General features: G+C 41.1%; 1 protein-coding gene across 1 annotated transcript in view; it reads left to right on the forward strand.

Moving 5' to 3' along the window:
- KLHL4 (kelch like family member 4) overlaps nt 1-25,632 on the forward strand; it is an 804,052-nt gene that overhangs the window by 583,675 nt on the left and 194,745 nt on the right. The window contains exons 5-6 of the mRNA XM_078688422.1: nt 3,501-3,713; nt 13,756-13,942. Coding sequence (XP_078544548.1) covers nt 3,501-3,713; nt 13,756-13,942 — 400 coding nt within the window. The remainder of the gene's footprint in view (nt 1-3,500; nt 3,714-13,755; nt 13,943-25,632) is intronic.

A 25,632-nucleotide genomic window follows, 5' to 3' on the forward strand; every position in this document is an offset into this window, starting at 1 on the left:
ATACCAAGATTATGCAGTAATATGTGCTGTTTCCTTATCACAGAAAATCTCTCACCCCCTATAGCAATTAAGTATGACATAAATATTTGTTCCCATTCTTTCCATGGTATATTTGGTTCACCCAATTCATCTAAGAATGGAGGCGGTGGTGTCATATTTGCTATAGGCATGTTAAGATTACTACTACAGTTGGAATTTACGCAATGTTTTGGTACTAAACTACAATTAATGCCTATAAAAGTGAGTATGTGTACAGGTGAACTTCAGGACACAAAAAGGTTAAACATTAAACTTGTGAATATTCCTTAGTATTAAATGTCATCACATGCCAAATGTTTACTAGAGAAGGATGAAAATTAGCATAGATAGTTAAACTCTTTTACTAGCAACGTTTCCTATTATGTTCTACACCACTATGTAGTGTTACATGCCTGTAAGCTCTTACTTAATGAGACAAAAAGTAATGAAGAAATAATTAACTGTGCCAATCAGTGAGATAATTGGCAACTGTAGATAATGCTGTGCATATCAGCGATGAACTCTTGAATGCTGAGGTGATGGTCTGACACGCAGATATATTACAAATTTAGCACTGGCGTTACTTCAAAAAACTTTCAAACTGGGCACTGAACACTTGTGCCTAATAATAATAATGAAAACATCAGCCACGCATACTGTGCGCGTCAGCAGAAGATTTGCCTAAAACTGAGGAGACAAACGGACGCACATCTGAATCGATGGTTTTCTGTCACACAAGCTGTGCGCGTCAGCTGAAGAATTGCTCAAGCTGAGGAGATAGTCTGACATGCAGCTGCTCAAAAATGTGCGCACAGTGATTACAGTTGCCAAAGACACGAACGGACACAGGGGGATGCTAGATACTATAAAAATAAATTCTGATTGTGTCAGGATCAATTACTTGCAATATCCGTAAGTTCAACAACATTTCATGGGCACACCAATAATAATTAATACTTGACTAATTGTGCCAAATGCTGTGAAAATGAAATACACATAGAGCTGTGCATGTCTGCGGGAAGCTCCGTTGAAGCGAGGGAATTAGCTGACATGCTGCGTCACAACGCGCACCAGACACTCTTCCTCACACGGGAGCGACGGGGTCAAAGATATTGAAATAAAATGTAATCAAAGCTGTGCGTTTCAGCGTAAAGCCTCTGTTGAAACTGAGAAGACCAGTTGACACTCACGCCACCTATGCGTTGTCGAACTTTTCCTTACACAAGGGCTTCAGGGTCACAAAATGATACTTCAGCCAAGGCAGCTTATATATTTCAAACCACTGAGCTAACAAGGGACTCATTAGTAGGCCTAGGCGGGAAATTCCGTTCAGCTCATGGGATTTGCGGAATTTGGGTAATTTTGCGTCCGGGGAGAACACGAAATTGGCCAAAGTTCTGCATTCCGCGACTTCGTGAAATTTTTGGCTTGTTAGCGTTCTCAAAATGCGTGTTGGTGAGATATTTCCCCCGAGCACATAAATCACAATTGCGAACATGAAAAAAGCATTGCGAACAAGCAATTCCGCGTGCTGGCGGAATTTCTGACTGTTCGCGGAGATTTTTTACCGTTTCGGGGAGACTTGCGTAACGCGATTACGCAAATTCCGCCCACCCCTAAATTAGTCACATAAGAGCTCGCTGGTGGGAAATGCCAAAAACAACAAAGACAATTCCTGTGCTCCTCACCTCGAGATCCTGATGGAAATAAGGTAAGAATATAAATACTTTTTTTTAGCTTGTCGACAAATTCTTGTTAAAAGCTGCTTCCAACACCTCACATCGAAGTTTCTTGTGCCAGTAATAAGATAATGATGGGAATACCTTATTTTCTTTTTCCTCCTCGCTGAAGGTTCTTTGCCTTTACTATGATGATGCTGATAAATTCTTCACAGATTTAATAACACTACTTCATGGCAATTAATGTTTGGGGAAGAGGCTGTAAAAGCAGTCCCCTGCCAGCGTTAGTCGCCAATATTAAGAAGTAAACACATAGTTTTAAATTGATTTAATGTCATAAGCATACAACCTCCTGCCACAGAGCTTTCAGCTGTAACTGTCAAAACATTGTCAGTTTAGTCAAGGACAAGCGGATCATTGCAAGAGGGTGAAAAGGGAAGGGGTGACATGGGAAGGGAAAGGAACATTCCAAAGGTATGGAGAGCAAGGAGAACAATGTCCCCATCACACTTTTATAGAGAGATGAATGATATAACTTATCTCTCAGGCTACTCTACCCAATATGTGGTATGGAATTCATGTACCAACAGTGGTGGATCCTCCGCTAATGTGTAGGAGCGTCGCTCCACTGCGGAAAATAAAAATAAAATTATAATGACAAGAAGTTATTATCATTTTATTTCACTTTGCGACTGCAGGCAGGGCGGGGCTACAGAGAGAGCAGGAGTGATTTGCACTTCCTCCCTACATGCGCTTGACGGGAAACATCCTTCACAATGCAACTTTTACCACGCAGTGCTATTACAATGCAGTTTTACAATGAAAACCATTACAACGCATTGCGCTGGGGGGCGCTCTAGGATAGGGAATAGATTTAATTTACTATCTAGCAACTTCCCTAGTGTCCACGGGGACTAGTGTTGGAATAGTAAATTAAACTATTCACTATCCAGCACCCCAAAGCGCTAGGCGTTATAATGGTATGCGTTGTAACAGCATGCGTGGTAAAAGCATGTGTTGTAATGTCATACATCCGTGCTTGACGCTTTGACTGACCATCAAGAGCTGGCCAAACAGTCATGCGTAGTTGGCATGTTCTCCATTGGGCTGTGTTGCACAGCCCCATGGGGAACATGCCCAGACTCCCCAGGCACTGCCTGACCAATCACAACGCTTCTCCTGCTGCGTTGTGATTGGCTGGCAGAGTCTGGAAGCCTGGGTGCTTCCAGAGCAGGCAGCAGCCGGGAAGGAGACTGGAAGGTGGAGGAGAGGCATTCGGCGGAATAAGCAGCAAAACAGGTATGTTTCTTTTTTTTTTTCATCTTTTCATCCCTCCCCCCACCTCGCCACCCCCGTTCAGAGGCAGCCGCCACTGTGTACCAATGCATAAAGCTGAATCTACGCTAGAACCAGTGGCACTCCCGCAGCAAAGTCCTGCTGCCAACATGGAACATAACATTGTCACATATTGAAACAAGAGAGCCAAACATATACGTGGGTTTAGCAGAACCACAATAATGAGTGTCTGAGCACGGTAGAAGGTAATTCAGAAAAGCAAATAAAAGTGTATATGGGTAGCATACTTTCATTGTTTTGGGTATTCTGGTGTGAAAATGTTCTTGTTTCTGGAATAACTTCAAGGCTAAATCCATAAATGCATTAAGTACGGATGCAGTAAAGGTAATACTGTTAATGCATTTATCCAGCAAAAAAGAAACTCATGTGAACAAGGCTGAATAGGTAGACAAATATTGAACTTAGAGCCAGTTTTTCATGACGTTTAACCACTCTCTCTTCTTATAGGAACATTTTATAGAAGTAATACGGAATCAAGAGTTTCTTCTGCTTCCAGCCAATGAGATTGCCAAGCTCTTATCTAGTGACGACATCAATGTACCGGACGAAGAAACCATATTCCAGGCTTTGATGATGTGGGTGAGACATGACCTGGCGTCGAGGCAGCATGAACTGGGGATGCTTCTTTCCTTCATCAGACTGCCCCTTCTCCCACCACAGGTACTGTCATCAACTCATCACATTAAATGTATAATAAGATCAGGGAGACTTTCATTATGTAATAAAAACATGATGGTGTCTGCTGTAAATTTAAAATGTCAGATAGCACTGTGGAAATGTGTAACACTTTTAATGAATGCATTCAATTGTAATGTATTTCATGGTATAATTTATATCACGGCCCATCAGTGCCTAATTCTTCTAAAAAATAATTAGCACAGACCGCTGCTCGATGCGAGCATTGCTTTACGCTTTTCCTAGTACCAGAATTTCCATGTAAGATTTTTATTTCCTCATTACTTGGGCTATTAGGGTCCGTTTAACAAAAACCTGACAGAACTGGCCCCTCTCCAACAGAAAATTGCCAAACATATTTCAAAAACGTCTTTAATGATATTTTACTAGTTAAACTGAGGTCTGAAGGGTATGCATTTGGCAAGACTTTTGTCAGTGATTTGGTGGCCCTTTTCCAAACGAGAGTGTCGTGAAAAGGCGGTTATGAAATGTTAAACAATTCCTTTAGGCAGGGAGTAGCTGCCTAAGATGACATTTGCTTTCTTGCACATGCAGTAGGTATGGATGCAGAATAAATATGCTTCAGAAATGCTGCTCAAGCCCTTGCACTGTTGCATCTGGATGGTGGTAATGCCCTCCTGCATGACCTCCGAGGCTAAGCACTGGTACCTGCAGGCAGGAAACCATCAGTCTGCAGACTAAGACGTTTATAAACGAGAAAAAAAACAAGACTAGAGGCCTTCTCCATCATTGTACCCAGAATCTGGAACAACATCCCTGCATACATCAGGCCTGCCACTAATCTGCTTCAGTTTAGGAAAGAGTTGAAGACTCAGTTCAGTTCAGTTCAGTAAGCTTTATTCGATTATTGCAAAACAATCATAAAAGCACATAAAAACATTAAAACATGTACATTTCATTACAGTTAATTAACAACAATCATGACAGGAAATATTAAAATAGCATACTCTTTCTGGCAGCAATTGATTTTAGAATGTAGGTTGCAGTAAAAAAAAACAGATATCTGGCTCATGTAATAAAAACAACAAACTCATAGCAGCATTCACAGATAAAGTGCTGTGCTTTTTAAACAGGGGTTTAAGGAAAGCGATAAGGAAATGTAAGTACAAATCACATATGAGGAGAAAGTGCAGAGTGCTCTGTTTAGTGACGCCGTCACAAGGACAAGGGGCAGTGGGATATTTTTTAATACATGGAAATGCAACCAGATGATGTACAATACCTAATCTCATTCTTGTGAGAACAAATCAGTGTGAAGTTCTAGTTACCGTGGTAAGGTAATGTTGGAAGCCCTCAGTATCCATGTATGATGTATAACACTTAAAAGTTATTAACTGCCCAGAAATAATTTGGCGATCACAGACTTTCTTCCTCAAATAGGTATATTTCATTTCCATTTTGGGGATAGCGATTGCACTGCTGGGGTTTTCCATAATATTTATTTTATATATGTCCTTAAATGTTGACACTATGTATTTGAGCCATGGGATCTTTAGACAGTTGTCCAGGCGAAGGCAATCATTAATAATACTTCTATTAAAAGTAGTTTCTTCCTTCAGCCAAATAGATCTCCATACCAACAAAGGTCTTAGCCCAATGAAATCCATCAAATGTTCCATCCCCACTTCGTTATGTATAAGCTCAGAGGAGGCTAACATAGGTAGGCAGAGTAACTTTTTGAGAAACCTATTTTCCTCTGTTTGTAATTCTATATGACGGTAAGAGCCCCAAACCCCAGCACCATAGAGTGCTACCGATGTGCATCTAGATTGGTAAATGTGCAACACGTCGTATATGCGGCGGTCCCCAAGTTTAACAGCAAATTTAAAAACCCCGTAAACACTTTTGGCCAATTTGGCCCTAACATTCATTACCTCCTGTGTCCACATCCCATTACTGGTGAAGATTATACCAGGTAGCAGAACTTCTCAACAGTTAAACATTTTTGACGGTATACAAAAAAAGGTTTCGTTTTTCCTGCACTTGGACTACAAATCAGGGCATATGTTTTAGTTTTGTTAATCTGCAGCTTTCTGCCCTTAATAAAGTCTGTGAACTTGTCAATTCACCTTTGTAAGCTCAATGGTGTCCTCGAAAGCAGTACCGCGTCATCTGCAAATAGGATCACCTGTACATCCTGGCCCTCCACCTGGGGTGCATCCGACTTTACCGTTTTAAGTTCAGCATCAATTACATTAATAAAAAGAGTAAAAAGGAGGGGCGCAAGGACACAGCCTTGCCTAATACCTAAATTGACCTTAAATTTGGAGGTACATTCACCCGCTTGTCCATAGCGCACACATGTAGACAAATTAGTGTAAAGCCTTGCAAGAAAGCAAATAATAGGCTCTGGGGCACCAAGATCCAATAAAATCGGCCATAGCAGAGCATGGTCTACTAGATCAAATGCACTACCTAGATCTGCAAAGCAGAGGAAAAGAGACCCTTGCTTTGCACGCGTATATTTCCCTATTAAAAGGTCCAAGTTAATGCATTGTTCCAGGGTTCCCCGCCCTTTCCTGAACCCATATTGTGACTGAGCTAAAATCGCATTATCCTCAGCCCACTCCTCCAGCCTAACCAACAAGACCCTGCTCATAATCTTGACTGATGAGTCTAGTAGAGAAATTGGTCGATAATTTTTGGCTTCGGATCTGTTTCCTTTCTTAAATATGGGAATGATTATAGATTCGCTCCATGTAGATGGTGCGCTTTCCATTACCGCAGCATTAAAAACTCTGGTCAAAAAGAGTTAAAGACTCATGTCTTCAAAGAATACTACATCACAATACATAACTGTCCACAACTCAGATCTCCTATCCATTACTTGACAGCTTTGAGTTTGCCTTTGATCACGTACAGTGATTCATTACCTTTTGGCTTGGTAAGTGCTATAAAAATACCATAGTCATACATAAACAGGGAGAAAATAGATAACCTGTTATGCACAGAGGAAAGATTTTTATGCATGTATGCTTATGCTATTTCAAAAGTGCATACCTAGCCAAAAGCCGATGTTTGAATAATCGAATGACAGACATACAGTGCTAAGAGAAATGTGTTTAAATCAAAGGAGACAGATTTGCACAGTGTTTTCAGTGAGTGGGTGTGACTGGCTTCAGTCATAGGTGAAGCTTACTCTGTCTCTATGTGGAGAAAATGCACTTACAGAAAAGCTTTGTATTTGCACCACTGCATATATATTAATAATTTGGGATGTATATTTTCTAAAGCTACTATTGTATTAATAATATTTAACGTTTTTTTGTCAAAAACATCAGTTTTAAGGAAACGTGTCTTCATTCATCTCCCTGCATACAATGAGGCTTATAGTGCAGTTCCAATTAGTTAGGACGTTGATGTATTGCTTGTGCTGGTTTATGAAAAAAGGTCCATTATTGCCATTTTACCCAACTAGAGCCATTATTCTGGCAAGAACTGGCCTCTCTCTACCATTGTGGAATCATGAGTATAAAATGGTCTTTTCAGGATTAAAGGAATGGCACCACAAAAGGTAAGGAGCTTTTCAGTGAAGTACTCCTTTAGAGTCCTGTGGTTTCTGGGAAGACAAGATCAACAACAGAAGTTCCAGCCAGGAGAGGGTCAGCTGGGAATGCAGGTTTGATCCCAGACAGGAGTAAATACGTAGGGCTCGGTTCCATGTCCTGGAAGAACAGCAGCAGCAGTATCTAAAGGGGTGTTTATTTTTCCACATCCCGACAGAAAGGTAGCAGCCAACCTCCATTCAGAGTTAGTGCACCCTTTACAGTTTGGCTGATGCGACATTGTGGTTTTTCAAAGTGGTTGAGCACCTTTTCCTCAGCGTGGCAAGTTTCCTGTGTCGGTGTCCCGGTGTTAGAGCTGAGCAGCATTTGGCATTTTGGCAGCTCGAGTGCTCACAGTCAACTGATTACGTGGAGCAAGTTCGCCACCGTGTAATGCTGGCTGTCCAATTGGGTAAGCATGTATGACTAGACCGCTGACCTATGTTCGAAAACAGATGCCGAATTGACACAACCGTATTGCTGATTATAATCATTCAGACGCGTAGGACAGACATCCTACATCCCACGCATTACTTCACTATTAGTCTGCTAACCTGATAATGGTTCCTGCACAGATGCTTCTTTGGTGCAAGTTTGCCAATCTGAGGTGGCAGTCGCTTTGTTCTTTAATTTATATGCATCTGCCACATTGAGCCGGGTGTATTCTTTGCATCGTCTGAGACATTGTGTGATCGACCTAGTGCAATATACTTTGCCAGGCATACGGACAACTACAACATGGCAGGGCATCAAGCAGTTCACAAGTAAAGGTGGAAAATTATTTTCGTTGAGGGATATTTATCTATATACATTTTTTCACTATAGAAAATGTTGAGGTGACAGTTAGACCTGGCATCCTTGACGTGGTTTCCTGTCTAACTCGTTTTGCCTACAACCCATGTGTTTTGCTTACATTGTTATTTTTGGCCTTAGGACTCTACACACTTCATTACTGCTTACCAGTGATAAAGTGCGTGCGCTCTCTCCTTAAAACATGGTAGAATTATCTCATACCCAATTGGCATATTTAATTTACTTGTACGTTCCTAGCAAAGTGGCACTACCTGTGCCAAGGCCTGTAAATAAATGGTACGAGTGGCCCTGCAGAACTGATTATGACACTCAATTAGGTAGCCCTTTAAACATATCTCAGGCCTACCATTGCAGTCTGAGTGTGCAGTTTTAAAACTCCCATTTCGACCTGGCAAAATAAACCTTTTGCAGGGCCCATGCCTTTCTTTTTAATACATATGGGTCTCCCCTAGGGTAGGCCCTGGACAGCCCAGAGAGCAGGGTGCAGTGTATTTAAAATGTTGGAAATTTACTTTTAAGTTTTTCATGTTCTGTATGGCCTACCTCTTCCTTAGGATAACATTAAAGTTACCTTATTACATTTAATAAGTGATAATTTTCAAATGGGCGCAGGTAACCAGTTTATGGTTGGTGTCTTTGGAATTGTACTAAAAACCCTCTCTCATGATGAAGTCGAACACCAACTCTTCAGTACACTTCTGAACCTGTGGATCCTCTGCCAGGAAGAAGTAAGAAGGGTGGTTGTGCTGTTGAAATAACTACCACTCTGCTTTACTGCTACTCTGAAAGATTACTGCTCTGCTGTGCTGACTGGCTGCCTGCTGCTCCCTTGCCTGAGTTAGATGGACTTGACCTGCATCTGTTGAACCCAGACCCACAGAGTAACTCTAAGGGCTATTTGGCTGCCCTTCTGACTAGAGACTCAGGGTCTCAAGGCTACAACAACCTTGAACCCAGCAACTGGACTCCGCCATCTGTGAGCCGTACCCTGCCAAGTGAAGTCACCCCAGCACTGTTAATAGTGGACCTGAAGGTTCTTTGCCAGCAGTGGATCCTGAGGAACCAATGCATTCCTCTGCTGCATGGCTAAACCCAAGCAGAACTGATGAATCACCTCTGCTGCAAGGATTCTCTCAGTGCAAGGGTTCCACATCCACCTTGAAGCCCACATTGGAACCACCACTGTGCAAATGCGAAGCTTCACCAATGCAGGCCATTGCATAGCAAATCTCTAGTCTTGGCAGTCTCGATGACAACACAGGTTTTTGCATCGCAGCTCTTTGGAACCAATGCATCGCCCTGACTCTGAGACGCATACTTGGCATCACAGTTCATATCAGTCGGCCTGAACCTGTGACTTTTTCCCTGTCCAACACAACCAGATATCCACAGTTGGTGCTTTGTGTTCTTTGGACTGTTTCACTGAAACCTTTAAAATTGCATATCCCCGGTTCTACTGATTGGTTGGTATTGATCTATTTATGAATTTTTACTCTATGCTTCTAAATTTATGCGGGATTTTACTTGTGTTGTGGTTTCACTTTATTACTGTTTAAATTACTACATCAATACTTTACACATTGCCTCTGAGTAAAGCCAGACTGCCCTGTGCCAAGCTACCAGAGGATTGAGCACAGGTCAATTTAGGGTTTGTTTGTTTCTCACCCAGGCAAGGATTGTAGCTGCTGGTTGAGTAGGGGTTCACCCCATTCAACCAGTAACCCAATTTCTCTCAGTGATCATTATCAACATGCTGCTGGCTATTTAAAACCTCACAATACCTAATCTTGTGGCGAGCCTTAAGTATTCCTCTAAGATAGGTCTTTGATGCAAAGGAGAAAGAAAGGAAAAAGAACTGGGATGTTGGTCTTTCCTTGCACTAATTCTCCATATTCTATCTAGTAATCATCATTTACACAAATCGGAACATGTTTGCATTGAACAAATACTTACCTAAATGACAGGAGTTTGTACCATGACTTCCATTTATCTCTGGAGGCCCATGTCCAAATGGTCTCCCTCAATATTGCTAAACTGATGAGCATAACTTAGCAAATATTTCTAAACATACACAGATAGCAAGCAAGGAGGTATTCCCACCAGTCTTACACCACTGGACTTTATTTAACAGAGTTCAAAAGGCAGTATCCATAAATACTGCTACTACATCCCATAAGCTAAATATGCTGCCTTTAATCATGACCTGTGCAGAGAGGTAACTTCCATAATATTGCAGGATGGAAAAACCAATGTAGGATCTAAAGATCTCAGAACACACCAGACGGCATCCTAGATTTGTAGTTCAGTGGGTTCTATAGGAGAAGGTGTTCCCCACTTGCTTACCAATAACAAAAAAGATAAGGGACCTTCCTTTGATGGAAAAACAACGGAGGCTGGAGCAGTAGTGCAGATGATCCTGAACCTTCGCTTCTACAGCTGGAATACAGTTTAAAGAACTAATTGTCACAGAAAATAACTATTCACAGGTATAGCGTACTACCCAGTCCAGGCACTCACCCATGACTACACCACACATGGGGAGTAGTTGTACTTTTCTTTAATCTTCAGCCTGTAAGCAAGACCTCCATGTTCTAAACCTGCATTGATTTCATTACCATCCAATGCTTATGTCACAAATCTACAGAATCCATCAGGAACCAAAAGAGTTCTGTCATTCTTTATTTATACGACAATACAAGAGTAATAGGAAAAGATATAACGTTTTTAGCTGCTCTGCCGTGTAGTTCCTATGGAAAATATCCAGGATCTGTGCGTATAGACAACAAACACTGTAGGATTGGTGTCAGATGTACTCTGATCACCCCACTGGGTATGCTGGCCTTCTTATACTAACTAGCTCACATTGCCACTAGAATCTCTTCTTACCAGGGACAGAATAGTTCTTGGCAATCATCGAGCATGCCAACCCTGATCACTCAGGATCGTGGAAACAATACACTACTTTTCGCTCAGTCACTCGTGCTTACTTAGTCTGTCTCAGAGAGATACACCGAATGAAACCATTTATTGAACAGTTGTTATTTTGATGTAAAATAGATGTGCTGCAACAACCGTTAGACAGTACAGGAAATAAATGAATAACAGTACTATGAAAGTAAAAGGATGGTATAGTTCTACCATCTTACTAAAATCATGAATATATTTGAGTATATAAAACACATGATAAAAGGTGCATACTCCTACCTCCTACCTCCCTATCTGGATATACATAATTGTACCTAGCATGGGTGTAGGTGTTAAGCCAAGAATTCCTCTAGGATCTAATCAACCCCATTACCTTAAGTGAGACTGTGGGAGCCCGTCCTGGTCTCGAGTTGGACACCCCGGGAGGGACGTTAGACCACTACGAGCTGGAGTGTCTGCATGCAGGAACCTCAGCGTCTCTGGTCAGTGTGTTGGCTGGGAAGTCTCGATCTCCTCTAACTATCTTAGAAAGATGTGATGTATATACACCCATAGGTCTCTCCAGGGGTTCTACATTGCTGTATTACTGTGTCAGCCTAAGGATGACGTCGTGCATAAACCTTGAACATAGATTTTATAGAGGAGATGGCAGTCATGCTGTGCTTCCAAGAACCCTCATGCAAAATGTATGAGATTTCGAACTAGGGAAAACCTGTGTTCTGTGTAATATCTAGGTAAAAGGTCAGTCCCTGTAAACCGTGACAAGTGTAATGTAGGGAGAGGATATAGGTGAAGGGTAACAAGTTTACCGAGGCCTATATTATAGTACCCATATGGAACATAACAGCTCCACTTCGAGAACTGCATCATGGCTGAAGATGTGTCTGTCCACTTTCATTACTGAATCCTTTTCAGTTCTAAGTATATCTTTAGTTAAATGCCAGCCAGCTTGGTCTATGATGCATCATACTCATTCTACTAGTGATGCTGTAAGTAAACAGAAACATGAAAACACCTCATTTTCAATTAAAACATCTGGGAATATAGGTAAACACGTTATCTTCTCCAAAAAACAAATAACGGATTCTTGTGAAGAGGATATCCAAGTTGGAATGGATAAAGTGAGGTATACCTTCAAATGTTAGATTCAGATTTAGATTAAGAATGTAACCTGTGCTCCTCAAAGTCTCACACCAGTTTATTTATATTTCACTTTGTGCAGTTTTATATCAACTGACCACTGTGTCTATTTAAGACAAATTTTATTCAAAGAAATTCCATAATATTATATTCTGTAAAAACCACTGATCTACTTTCATGCTTACTGTAAATACCCTGACCACTGAATTCATGTCATGAAAATTTGGCTTGAGCAATAGAATAATCTTGTATTTTTAAACCACTGAAGATTGCTCCTAATCTCTTTGAATATGTGCCCTGTAGTTAAGCATCTTCAAAATAGTATTCACTAGTTTTAAATGCATTTCAGAAGACCAGATTAGCATACATCAGTGCCATAGCTTTTTTAAAGAAGCTGGTCCTAAACAACAGAAATATTGAAGACAACACTTAAAATAAAGATTATTTTTGGTGTTAAAACTGTAGATTAGCTATCCTCAAGCTACCTATTTTGAATGCTAACAAGACACTGTTGTCGAGGTTCATCAATATTTCATGCAACGCACCATGGCAACTTCCTGCGCTGCACTCTGTGAAAGGGAAAGGGCATGAATTTGCCATATTTACCAACATATGCTGCCTAGCACCAATACAGACACTCTTGCGATGATTGTTTAGGTGCAGGAACTGACATCTTCTTGCACAAAAATCAGTCGTTAGAGGTCTTTCCCCTTCCTAAGTCTGTTGTACTGTTCAGCACACTTAGCAAGCCGAAACAACAAGGACAAATAAGGATATTTCTTCTTCTTGTACCTCCCATGGGAAGGCGTAGCATTTTGACACATTTCCATAATTACCAGCCTTGATAAATCTGGGAATGTGCCAAAATCCATGGGTTGATACATGGAAACGTCCTTGCTCCACCCATGGAACGCCTTCCCTGGGCAGAGTAACAGAAGGCAATGACTTCCACTGCCTGCATTACTCCAGATTTACAAAACATCGCAGGGCCACGCACGGTGCTCTTGCATTGCTTGGTGAATCTGACTTAATTATTGTGTTGCCCTTATGACACCATGTGTGACACAAAGGAAACACAATAGAATGATAAATCTGCCCTGTATGTGTCTTTTACCAATCTTTGCTCAGCTATCTAAAATATTCCTGGTGTCCTTTAACCCGCCAGTGCTGCTTCAAGGTCACACTCATTTGATCTAGTAGGAAAAAACAACAGGAACATACAATCCAAATCAACTAGAACTGTGTTTCATCTCCTCTTTCCTCTCTCTCAAAATACCTGTAGAACTCACATTAATATGGTAAAAAAAGATCACAATCAATTGTAACTAACTTAGTCCTTCACTCCTATGCTCACTTATTATGTCTTGTTGTCTGGACTGTTTATTGTTAACTGTTTGTCTTGCCTGTATTATGTACCTCATTCAAAACATAGCATGCATCTAACATCCACAAATATAACTGGTACTTCACTCTATCGCTATGTACAGCATTTCTTGCTGAAATACTTAATTCATGCTTAATAAATAAATTAACAAATGCATTATTAGTTCTTCCATCATTGACACCCAGTTCATTTTTTTCAGTTATTAGCTGATCTTGAAAACAGCCCAATGTTTGCTGATGACTTGGAATGCCAAAAATTCCTCATGGAAGCAATGAAGTATCATCTGCTACCAGAACGAAGATCAATGTTGCAGAGCCCTAGAACCAAACCAAGAAAATCAACTGTTGGCTCCCTGTATGCAGTGGGAGGAATGGATGCTACTAAAGGTGAAGTGGGCTCAAGCTAACTAAATCTCTTAAAGCATTTGTAACTTTTCTTGCGATTTAAGTTTAAATCATTTTAACAATCTGAATGCTGTCTCAGAAGTGAAACATATCCTTAAGGTGTAATTTAGGTTTATATAACTGCAGCAGATAAATATACATGCGCGGTGGGTTCAGTTAAGAGCTGTGGGGAGGGGCGGGGGGAAGTCGACAGACAACAGAATTGGGAAAATAAAATAAATAAAGCCACTTTCCTTGCGCTCGCTGCATCACCCCGGGAAGGAGGCAGTGCAGGCCTCCCACATGAATTTTATATGTTTAGCCCCAGTGAAGTGGCACCCCCTTTGGGGTGGGTGGGCCCAGTGGGCCTGACTGTATAAATATTTTGAAGTGCCCTGGGGAGATGGCAGTCCCTGGGGCTGCAGGGGGGCTGTGTGGGCCCCCCTGCATTACTTTAGAAACATTTGACCCGGGGAAGTGGCGGACCTCGGGCGTGGATGTGCAGTGTGGCACTCCCACATACCTAATAAGCAATGCCCCTGGGAGGTGGCATTCCCCGGGCTTTCATTGGCCCTTTTCTTTACATTGTTTTTTGGGACTCAGCTGAAGCCGAGACCCAAGACGGCTGCCAACACTTCCTGGTTGAAGTGATGGCAGCCAATCAGAGCTCTGCATTTCTCTGCAGATTCTCGTTCTATTTCACAAAGTAGCCGTGGCTACATATATCACTAACTTTATTCTAGATGTGTTCAAAGGTTCAATAGGAAATAATATGGAAAAACACACTTCTGTTTTACACCCCTTTTTCTCGGTCACGCTTGATGGATCACCCCAAAACTTCCCATGTCCACCAAGAATCACGGGTGCACTTTTAAAAAAAAGTTTGTTTAGATTCATCAAACGGTACCAAAGATACAGGCAAGTCAAAAAATGCTTTTCCTATGGATATATATATATATATAAATATATATATAATATATATATATATAGATATATACAACAAAACAGAGTCACCAGCTACAGAAGAGCCCACAACAGGTTGGTATTCGCCATTTCTTTTATTGAGAGGCAGCACTTGTAGAGACTTCAGATGTGTCAGCAGATCGGCACCGGGGCTTGCTTCCACGGCTCAGGCCAGCCGTATATATCCAACAAGCAAGCAAGCCCCGGTGCCGTTCTGGCACCCCTGCGGTCGCGTCAAACGGCGTGACTGTTGAAGGTTCAGGTGCAGAATTGCGAGGAGTTACGAGCAACTGGGAAACCTCAGAATTTTGTCACACTCCACTTGGATTTGATTATGCAACACTACAGTCACAGACAAAGTAGCTCACTGTAGAAATCCGGCGAAAACTACGACGACCAGAACACCATTGAGTTGGTCACACCCACTGAGGCGGGATGTTGCAAGTATTTTAGTTGCCGCCAAAATCACCGAAGCTGCTGACTGTCATCGCCGTTAAGCTCCTGAAGAAGTGGTATACATGAAATGTGTCGAGCTGGTGATTGAGATTTTTTGCTGACACATCTGAAGTCTCTAGAAGTGCTGCCTCTCAATAAAAGAAATGGCGAATACCGACCTGTTGTGGGCTCTTCTGTAGCAGTTGACTCTGTTTTGTTGTGTATATATATATATATATATATATATATATATGTCAATACCAATTGCCCTGAAGCATTTGAGAGCGCACGCGACAACGCTCTGACCATCCGGCCTTCATTAGCAACCTGCCCTCCTGCTTCACTTTGGTTCGTGTGCCGACGCGTTTCGAGGTCTCCACCTCCTCCTCGGGGCAGTAAAGAAGTCATGGCTGCAGTTTGTGGAAAATGCTCGTTTTATTCATCGTTACTCCCATGGGCGTGTCTATGTTGCACAAGTTCTAATGCCTCCTGGGAGATGAGGTCCATTATTGCAGCCATCACTTTTTTTCATAATTATTTACATCGTTATTACCTTTAGTAGGTTTGTGGAGCGTTCGGACAGGCTATTTTGCGTGAAGAGCGCTGTGCTTGTGACCTTGGAAAAGTTCCGATTACAGCCTCAAATAACTGGCGAGAACACTTGCTGTCCAGTTACTGATGGTGCAGCTCCCCACGACCAGGCTGCCGTGTGTGAAATGTCAATACCAATTGCCCTGAAGCATTTGAGAGCGCACGCGACAACGCTCTGACCATCCGGCCTTCATTAGCAACCTGCCCTCCTGCTTCACTTTGGTTCGTGTGCCGACGCGTTTCGAGGTCTCCACCTCCTCCTCGGGGCAGTAAAGAAGTCATGGCTGCAGTTTGTGGAAAATGCTCGTTTTATTCATCGTTACTCCCATGGGCGTGTCTATGTTGCACAAGTTCTAATGCCTCCTGGGAGATGAGGTCCATTATTGCAGCCATCACTTTTTTTCATAATTATTTACATCGTTATTACCTTTAGTAGGTTTGTGGAGCGTTCGGACAGGCTATTTTGCGTGAAGAGCGCTGTGCTTGTGACCTTGGAAAAGTTCCGATTACAGCCTCAAATAACTGGCGAGAACACTTGCTGTCCAGTTACTGATGGTGCAGCTCCCCACGACCAGGCTGCCGTGTGTGAAATGTCAATACCAATTGCCCTGAAGCATTTGAGAGCGCACGCGACAACGCTCTGACCATCCGGCCTTCATTAGCAACCTGCCCTCCTGCTTCACTTTGGTTCGTGTGCCGACGCGTTTCGAGGTCTCCACCTCCTCCTCGGGGCAGTAAAGAAGTCATGGCTGCAGTTTGTGGAAAATGCTCGTTTTATTCATCGTTACTCCCATGGGCGTGTCTATGTTGCACAAGTTCTAATGCCTCCTGGGAGATGAGGTCCATTATTGCAGCCATCACTTTTTTTCATAATTATTTACATCGTTATTACCTTTAGTAGGTTTGTGGAGCGTTCGGACAGGCTATTTTGCGTGAAGAGCGCTGTGCTTGTGACCTTGGAAAAGTTCCGATTACAGCCTCAAATAACTGGCGAGAACACTTGCTGTCCAGTTACTGATGGTGCAGCTCCCCACGACCAGGCTGCCGTGTGTGAAATGTCAATACCAATTGCCCTGAAGCATTTGAGAGCGCACGCGACAACGCTCTGACCATCCGGCCTTCATTAGCAACCTGCCCTCCTGCTTCACTTTGGTTCGTGTGCCGACGCGTTTCGAGGTCTCCACCTCCTCCTCGGGGCAGTAAAGAAGTCATGGCTGCAGTTTGTGGAAAATGCTCGTTTTATTCATCGTTACTCCCATGGGCGTGTCTATGTTGCACAAGTTCTAATGCCTCCTGGGAGATGAGGTCCATTATTGCAGCCATCACTTTTTTTCATAATTATTTACATCGTTATTACCTTTAGTAGGTTTGTGGAGCGTTCGGACAGGCTATTTTGCGTGAAGAGCGCTGTGCTTGTGACCTTGGAAAAGTTCCGATTACAGCCTCAAATAACTGGCGAGAACACTTGCTGTCCAGTTACTGATGGTGCAGCTCCCCACGACCAGGCTGCCGTGTGTGAAATGTCAATACCAATTGCCCTGAAGCATTTGAGAGCGCACGCGACAACGCTCTGACCATCCGGCCTTCATTAGCAACCTGCCCTCCTGCTTCACTTTGGTTCGTGTGCCGACGCGTTTCGAGGTCTCCACCTCCTCCTCGGGGCAGTAAAGAAGTCATGGCTGCAGTTTGTGGAAAATGCTCGTTTTATTCATCGTTACTCCCATGGGCGTGTCTATGTTGCACAAGTTCTAATGCCTCCTGGGAGATGAGGTCCATTATTGCAGCCATCACTTTTTTTCATAATTATTTACATCGTTATTACCTATAGCGTTTGTGGACGGAATTGGCTCAAATTTTCTGGAAAATGGAACATTTTGTTTCTGAGCAGCCCCTGGAAATTTGGGGGAGGTTCGTCAAGGGGGGGCCGAGAAAAAAGGGGGGTCCCAAAACGTGTTTTTAACATTGAGTTTTCCATAGGGCGGTTGGCCTCACTTTTAGCCCGAACCGCTGAATGGATTTCCACGAAACTTGGCAAAAATGTAGGGACTGGTAGCCCGATGTGCCTTTGCTAGGTCTCAATATATGTGCTTCAGTGGATTTTGAGAAATTAACGTTAAAAAAAAGATATATATCTGTAAGCGCGCTCCAGGCAGCGCTCCGGTTCGCGGACTTGACGCGTAACGGAACTTCGCGTAGCGAAGCTGATTGGCTCTCCGGTGTCTGTCAACATTCTAAACAGTCCGGAGCGGCCGCCATCTTGTCTCTCGGTAGGATTGAGAGACAAGAGGAGGCCAAAACAAAGGGGGAAATGACCATAAGGGGGCATAGTAGATCCTCCCTGACCCCCTAGGTTTGATGTGGAGGCTTTAAAAGGGCCCCGCGGGGCAAAAAAAAAACGGGAAGCGTTCTGGGCAGCGTACTATAAGGAAAAAAGAATGATAGACTTTTCAAATACTGTATGTTAATTGATTGTTGGTTTTGTTGATTATTTTTTTATTTTTTTATTTTTTAAGCAATTATTTATTATTGTGATTGTGTTTCAAAATTTAATAACATTTCTAACATTTAACTAGTTTATGAATTACATATAAAAATGATTAAAGACTCAAACAATTTTTTAATATTACATACAATTTTATTTTTCGGATTGTTTTTCAAAATTTAATAGAACGTCTAGCATTTGACTGTCCGATATGTCCTCTTGTTGAGTGAACATAAGTTCCCACATTTGACCGTCATCATAATGAAGTAAATGATCCACAGATTCTACACATTGAACTAATTCATGGTCCCGTGATTCATCCATGAAATCTGAGTCATCATTGTCCTCAATATCTTTTTCTGTGTTGTTCTCCAGAACAATTTCGAAGGAAATATTCTGCTCTCCTTCCATTTTCTTGCTGTAATTTGCATAAAAAATAAATATATCAGTAGAGATAGGGCACTGTTGGGTTTAAGTTCAGACAGGTACTAGTGAGTTTATAACAGAGAAGTAATCTATGGGCACTGTATGGTTTCAGGCGTGAAGTAGTACTATTAAAAAGTGCCTGTGAAAATTATACCACAGAAACCTAAATCAATCCATAATTATAATAAAGAAGCCTTTCTCAATGTCTAACTCTTACAGAGGGATAGTATATAACTATCTGAAAATGTTTACCATATTAACTTATAGTGCACAATATACTTCAGTTTTTAAAATAACAACTTACCTTTACAAAGAAGTTGAAGTGATTAGTGAAAATCCTAATGAAATGTACACCAGGAAGTAGTAGTCAAAATGGCTGTGTTTCCTTCTCTTCCTTTATATATATTCAGGTATATAACCAATGAAATGTCAGGTAAAAAAAGTAGAAAATGAAAGTAACATTTTCATTGGTTGTCAATTCCAACACTTCAGATGTGTTTTGTGAAGTAATTTACCTCAGGGTATTTAGAGAGGTCTACAGGCTAAATGGCTAAATGGAATTTCAATCAAATTTGTGAAAATGGTAGGGATTGGTATGTAGTATGAGCTAATCTATATTTGGTGAAATTGTCTCCAGTCGCTTTTCTGTAAATTAGTTTCCCACCTTTTTTGATGGTGCGCTTCCCAGGGAGCGACCCGGTACGCGAACTAGCCAGCGCCCCGGTACGCGAACCTGAAGCGTTACGGGAGTCCACCATTTTGTGTTTCGGTCGAATTAAGATACAAGATGGAGGGCAAATAATGTTCAGAATGGGTAGAAGGGGGCACGGTAGACGTATCTTGACCCCCTAGGTTTTCTGAGGGTGGCTGAGGAGGCCCATATGTGCGAAAAAAATACATTTTTTTAAAAAATTTCGCGAGGTTAGCTTCCGGTTCGCGTACCGGGTAGCGCTCTGGGGAGCGTACTTTGTTGAAAATTTGTGAAAAAAGTTAGAGTAAAATAATAATTGTGAGTGATCAGATGTAGGGTAGCTCTGAGAAGAGCTTTTGGGTTTATGGTACATTTAAGTACTTATAAGTAGGTACCAATGCACAGTCTTAAATTCAGAATGAAAATTCTGTTGCCCTCATCTGAGAAGTGAACTCCATCTCCTCTGTAGATATCTTGCATGTAGTAACGCAAGTTATTGTTGTACATGGAGCCCATTCCATGGTCTCTCATGTAAGCTGAAACAGATTTGTTTACATGCTTCCTCGACTTCTCAATTTGTGGACAAAATTGGTTTGACCACCTCCATTTCTGTCTTTGGCATATATTTGAATATACCAAGGCAGTTTGAGGAAAAAGTGCCATCAATTGCTCAAAGGTGTCCTTTAAAAGCATTTCCAGACCTACCCCAGTCAAAGTGCCCAAATCATTACCTCCACAGTGCACAATTAACAGGTCAGGTTTTGGCAAATGCATAAAGGTTTTCACCAATGGTATCAATTGGTGACATTTTAATCCTCTGTGGCCAAACCACTTAATTTCCACATCTTGTAAATTGAGGTTAGGTAAATTTCTGTTCTCAGCATACCTGTGAGCCCAGTGGATATAACTATGTCCAACAATCCAGACAGAAAACATGGTGAGAGAAGGTTCTGCTGCAGTCAGATGAAGTGTGGCAATGAAATGGCAGTTGAAAAAATAAGAGTGTAAAATGAAAAAAACTGTGGAGTTTCTGTGTTAATGAAGCAGTAAGAGTGATTGGTGGATTTTGATTGCTGAAAACAGAAAGTTAGGGTGCATGGATGAGTTCTTTGAAAGATGTATTTTGAGTGGTCAAGAAAAAATCATTAAATGAAAGAATGCACTGGATATGCAGGTGCACTGAGAGTTCAGAGTTCAATTGCAACATTGTTGTGTGAACTTGCAAACACCAGAGGTCTTCCAAGAGGTGGTTGCTATGCAAAAAAAGCAGAGAGGGCCGAGGGGGGCAGGGTTTTGATTTGAAAAAAAGTGAGGGAAGAGTTTTGATTGGGTGACATGAGAGATATGTGTGAAGAATTACAGCATTTCTGTGCTTTTGATAGCTGCAGACTCTGGAGTGCATACCTTTTGCTCTGCTGAAGACAAATTGGTGTGTTTCTGAGACTGTTTTGAAACTCAAAGTATTTGCTAAGGTGAGAAAAAATTTCTTTAATTTAGATAGAGAATAGTGTGCTTTAAGGAGAAAATTATGAAGAAAGTTGTGTTTTTAAAATGTTGCTTAGTCTCAACTGTTTTACAAATAGATTTTGTTTCTTTGAGAAATTGTAATTGGAGAAAATGTGAAGTATTAGTACTGACAGGGTTTTTTTGTGCATAGGAGCTGTGGAGTGTTTTCAAATTATGACTTGTAAATCGTTTTTGAGGAAAAGGAATGGTTTTAATATTTATGACAAGGACATAATGGTGTATGCTTCTTTATAAGGCAATTGAGTGTCTCTGATGTTATTTTTCCCATTTTAATGTAAGACCTTTCCCTGTGGAGCAAATTGCTTGTAAATATGCTCTCACCTGTGCATGGCAAATTTAGATTTTGAATGTTTGTGTTACATAGCCATGTTAAAAGTGACCCAAACATGCTGCAACGGCAATCAAAAAAGGCTTTCATGTGTCTTAAGGACATTTTAAGTCATTTCCCCATGTGGAGTGTTTTCAAATTATGACTTGTAAATCGTTTTTGAGGAAAAGGATGGTTTTAATATTTATGACAAGGACATAATGGTGTATGCTTCTTTATAAGGCAATTGAGTGTCTCTGATGTTATTTTTCCCATTTTAATGTAAGACCTTTCCCTGTGGAGCAAATTGCTTGTAAATATGCTCACACCTGTGCATGGCAAATTTAGATTTTGAATGTTTGCGTTACATAGCCATGTTAAAAGTGACCCAAACATGCTGCAAAGGCAATCAAAAAACATTTTCATGTGTCTTAAGGACATTTTAAGTCATTTCCCCATGTGCAGTGTTTTCAAATTATGACTTGAAAATCGTTTTTGAGGTAAAGGAATGTTGTTAAAATGTATGTGCGCCATATGCCCCCAAATTTCTTTTTCAGGGGTGCAGCAGGGTCTTCTTGAGACACCCCTGCACCCTTGGAAAAATTCCTAATTTGCGATGAGCTAATTGCTAATCGCAAATTGCACCTTCATTGCTATGGGCCTCCTGGCCCATGGAAATGAATGGGTAATTTGCAATTAGCAATTTGCTCATTGCAAATTAGGAATGGTAAAGAATCGCTATTTAGGAAATGCAAAATAGTTTGATGATACATATGGCGGTTCATCTCTAACAAGATAAGAAGCTTAGGGATACATTTATGATGACTGGTGCAATGAAGTGGACATCACTTACTTCATTGGTAGACCTTTACATGTATTATCTCCTCTGTATTCTTCATCAAGCGTAACTTTGATCTGCAATCCTGAGTAGGCCTCACCTTAAACAAACCTCTGGATAGGCCACACTTTATCCTCATCCTGAATTAATCATTTAAAATGCTAGGGACAGATTTATGATAGGTGTATGCCTCTTTTGCGCCACTGTGCGTCACTTTTGTGATGCAGCGGCGGTGCAAAAGATTTGCTATGAGGCGACAAAATTACAAATTGATGCATTTAGGCAGATGTGTCATGGTGTAAAAAACACCGTGCCACATGAAACCGATGCAGCAGTGATGCAAAAGATGCACCATGTTGCAAGACAGGCCTCACTTGGGGCCATATGTATCAAGCTAATTAGCATTTGCAAAGGCCGAAATTCTGTGAATTTCGGCCTTTGCGAATGCTAATTAGACAAATGGTATGTATCAAACAAGTTTGATGCAAAATAAGGAATAGCAAAATTTGCTATTCCTTATTTTCTGATTGCACTGAAGGATTTGCAAATTTTGCAATTTCTTAAATGCAATGTATCAAACAAAAAATATGCAAAAAATGCCATTAAGGATTTGCAAATTACCACCAACTTCTAGTTGGTGGTAATTTGCGAATTCTTTTGAAAAAGCTTTTTTTCCAAAAAACAAAAGGTGCCATATGACGCCCATACATGCCCTTAGGGCATGTATGTGCGCCATATGCCCCCACATTTCTTTTTCAGGGGTGCAGCAGGGTCTTCTTGAGACACCCCTGCACCCTTGGAAAAATTCCTAATTTGCGATGAGCTAATTGCTAATCGCAAATTGCACCTTCATTGCTATGGGCCTCCTGGCCCATGGAAATGAATGGGTAATTTGCAATTAGCAATTTGCTCATCGCAAATTAGGAATGGTAAAGAATCGCTATTTATTCCTTAAAATTTGCTATTTAGGAAATGCAAAATAGTTTGATGATACATATGGCGGTTCATCTCTAACAAGATAAGAAGCTTAGGGATACATTTATGATGACTGGTGCAATGAAGTGGACATCACTTACTTCATTGGTAGACCTTTACATGTATTATCTCCTCTGTATTCTTCATCAAGCGTAACTTTGATCTGCAATCCAGAGTAGGCCTCATCTTAAACAAATCTCTGGATAGGCCACACTTTATCGTCATCCTGAATTAATCATTTAAAATGCTAGGGACAGATTTATGATAGGTGTATGCCTCTTTTGCGCCACTGTGCGTCACTTTTGTGATGTAGCGTTGGTGCAAAAGATTTGCTATGAGGCGACAAAATTACAAATTGATGCATTTAAGCAGATGTGTCATGGTGTAAAAAACACTGTGCCACATGAAACCGATGTAGCAGTGATGCAAAAGATGCACCATGTTGCAAGACAGGCCTCACTTGGGGCCATATGTATCAAGCTAATTAGTATTCGCAAAGGCCGAAATTCTGTGAATTTCGGCCTTTGCGAATGCTAATTAGACAAATGGTATGTATCAAACAAGTTTGATGCAAAATAAGGAATAGCAAAATTTGCTATTAATTATTTTGCGATTGCACTGAAGGATTTGCAAATTTTGCGATTCCTTAAATGCAATGTATCAAACAAAAAATATGCACAAAATGCCATTAAGGATTTGCAAATTACCACCAACTTCTAGTTGGTGGTAATTTGCGAATTCTTTTCAAAAAGCTTTTTTTCCAAAAAACAAAAGGTGCCCTATGACGCCCATAAATGCCCTTAGGGCATGTATGTGAGCCATATGCCCCCAAATTTCTTTTTCAGGGGTGCAGCAGGGTGTTCTTGAGACACTCCTGCACCCTTGGAAAAATTCCTAATTTGTGATGAGCTAATTGCTAATCGCAAATTGCACCTTCATTCCTATGGGCCTCCTGGCCCATGGAAATGAATGGGTAATTTGCAATTAGCAATTTGCTCATCGCAAATTAGGAATGGTAAAGAATCGCTATTTATTCCTTAAAATTCGCTATTTAGGAAATGCAAAATAGTTTGATGATACATATGGCAGTTCATCTCTAACAAGATAAGAAGCTTAGGGATAGATTTATGATGACTGGCGCATCACCAGGGATGTGCCAGTCATCCTGCGCCGCTGTTCCGCCACCCATGGTGTGCTGCATTCACAATGCGGCGCAGCATGGGGCAAAAATGGCACAGATGCGTGACGCATCTGTGCCGTAAAAGTGGCGCATTGCTGGAGCTGTATCGCAAGTGCGATGCAGCTCCAGCAAGGCTCAGGGGTGCCCCATCTCCACAATGCTGCGTCAAGACCTATGCCTGTTTCAAGCAGGCGCAGGGTTTTGACGCAGCATTGTCCTATCTGATTGTAAATGCGGCACACCATGGCTGGCAGAGCAGCGGTGCACATTAACTGGTGCATCCCTGGGGATGTGCCAGTTAATATAAATCTGCCCCTTTACATTTAAGTATGTGCAGGGGACACAGAGTCAGTGAGGCTTATCCAAGGGTAAGAAGAGATGAGTCCTGTTCACTGAAAAATTGGACATAGGCTTCACCTCCTCAGCATCACTGGACATGGCTAAATAATAGCTGCAAAATGTTACTCTTGTTAAACAATTTTACTATTATAATCTCTGAGATTTGTCTCTTACTCTGCAACATCTCATTGTTGTTATCTTTCTTTAAAGATAACGACAACATCAACATGAGCGACAATCAGCAATCAGTTGATTTCGACCTCATCATTGAACTCGTAATTGAAACATCAGTGGATGTTGATCCCTTGGATGATTTAAATCCTGAGGATGAAGAAGAACGTGATGAGGATGCAGATTTGTCAGAATTGTATGACATAGGATGGGAAGCTGACGTGCTTGAGCCTATGGAACTATAAACATTTATTTTAAAAATGTATAATAAATAAAAAGTAAAAATGTAAACCGTTTAATTTAAAAATAAAGACACCTTCAAAAACAGGTTATGTGTAGTGTCTTCAATAAAATATTAAAATATGCTCATAAAATTAGATCAGATTCACATATAAAACAGCACAGGTAAAATGAATATGAATTCCATTTCTTTTCTGCTATTTCTGTATTCTAAATTTGCCAAGCACTAAAAAATCTTCTATGTAAAAATGTCAAGTAGTGTTTTAAGTTTTTGATTACTGTTATTGATTTACTGTTGGGTAATAGTGGTTAATAACATTTTTTAATATATTTTACCACAGATTCAACTGCAGATCATTTCAAGATTTCAGCATGCCAACTAAAGAAAGACTGAGAAAGGCTGCAAAACGCCAAAGACAGCAGGTCAATGAAAAAAAGCAGCAGTCCTCTAACAAAAAGATTTCTCAAGTCACCAAGAAAGCACCGGGTAAGAGTACAAAAACATTCATAAGAAATATCTGTAGTAAA

Source organism: Lissotriton helveticus, chromosome 4_1 (assembly GCF_964261635.1).
Source record: "Lissotriton helveticus chromosome 4_1, aLisHel1.1, whole genome shotgun sequence".
NCBI classification, from domain to species: Eukaryota; Metazoa; Chordata; class Amphibia; order Caudata; family Salamandridae; genus Lissotriton; species Lissotriton helveticus.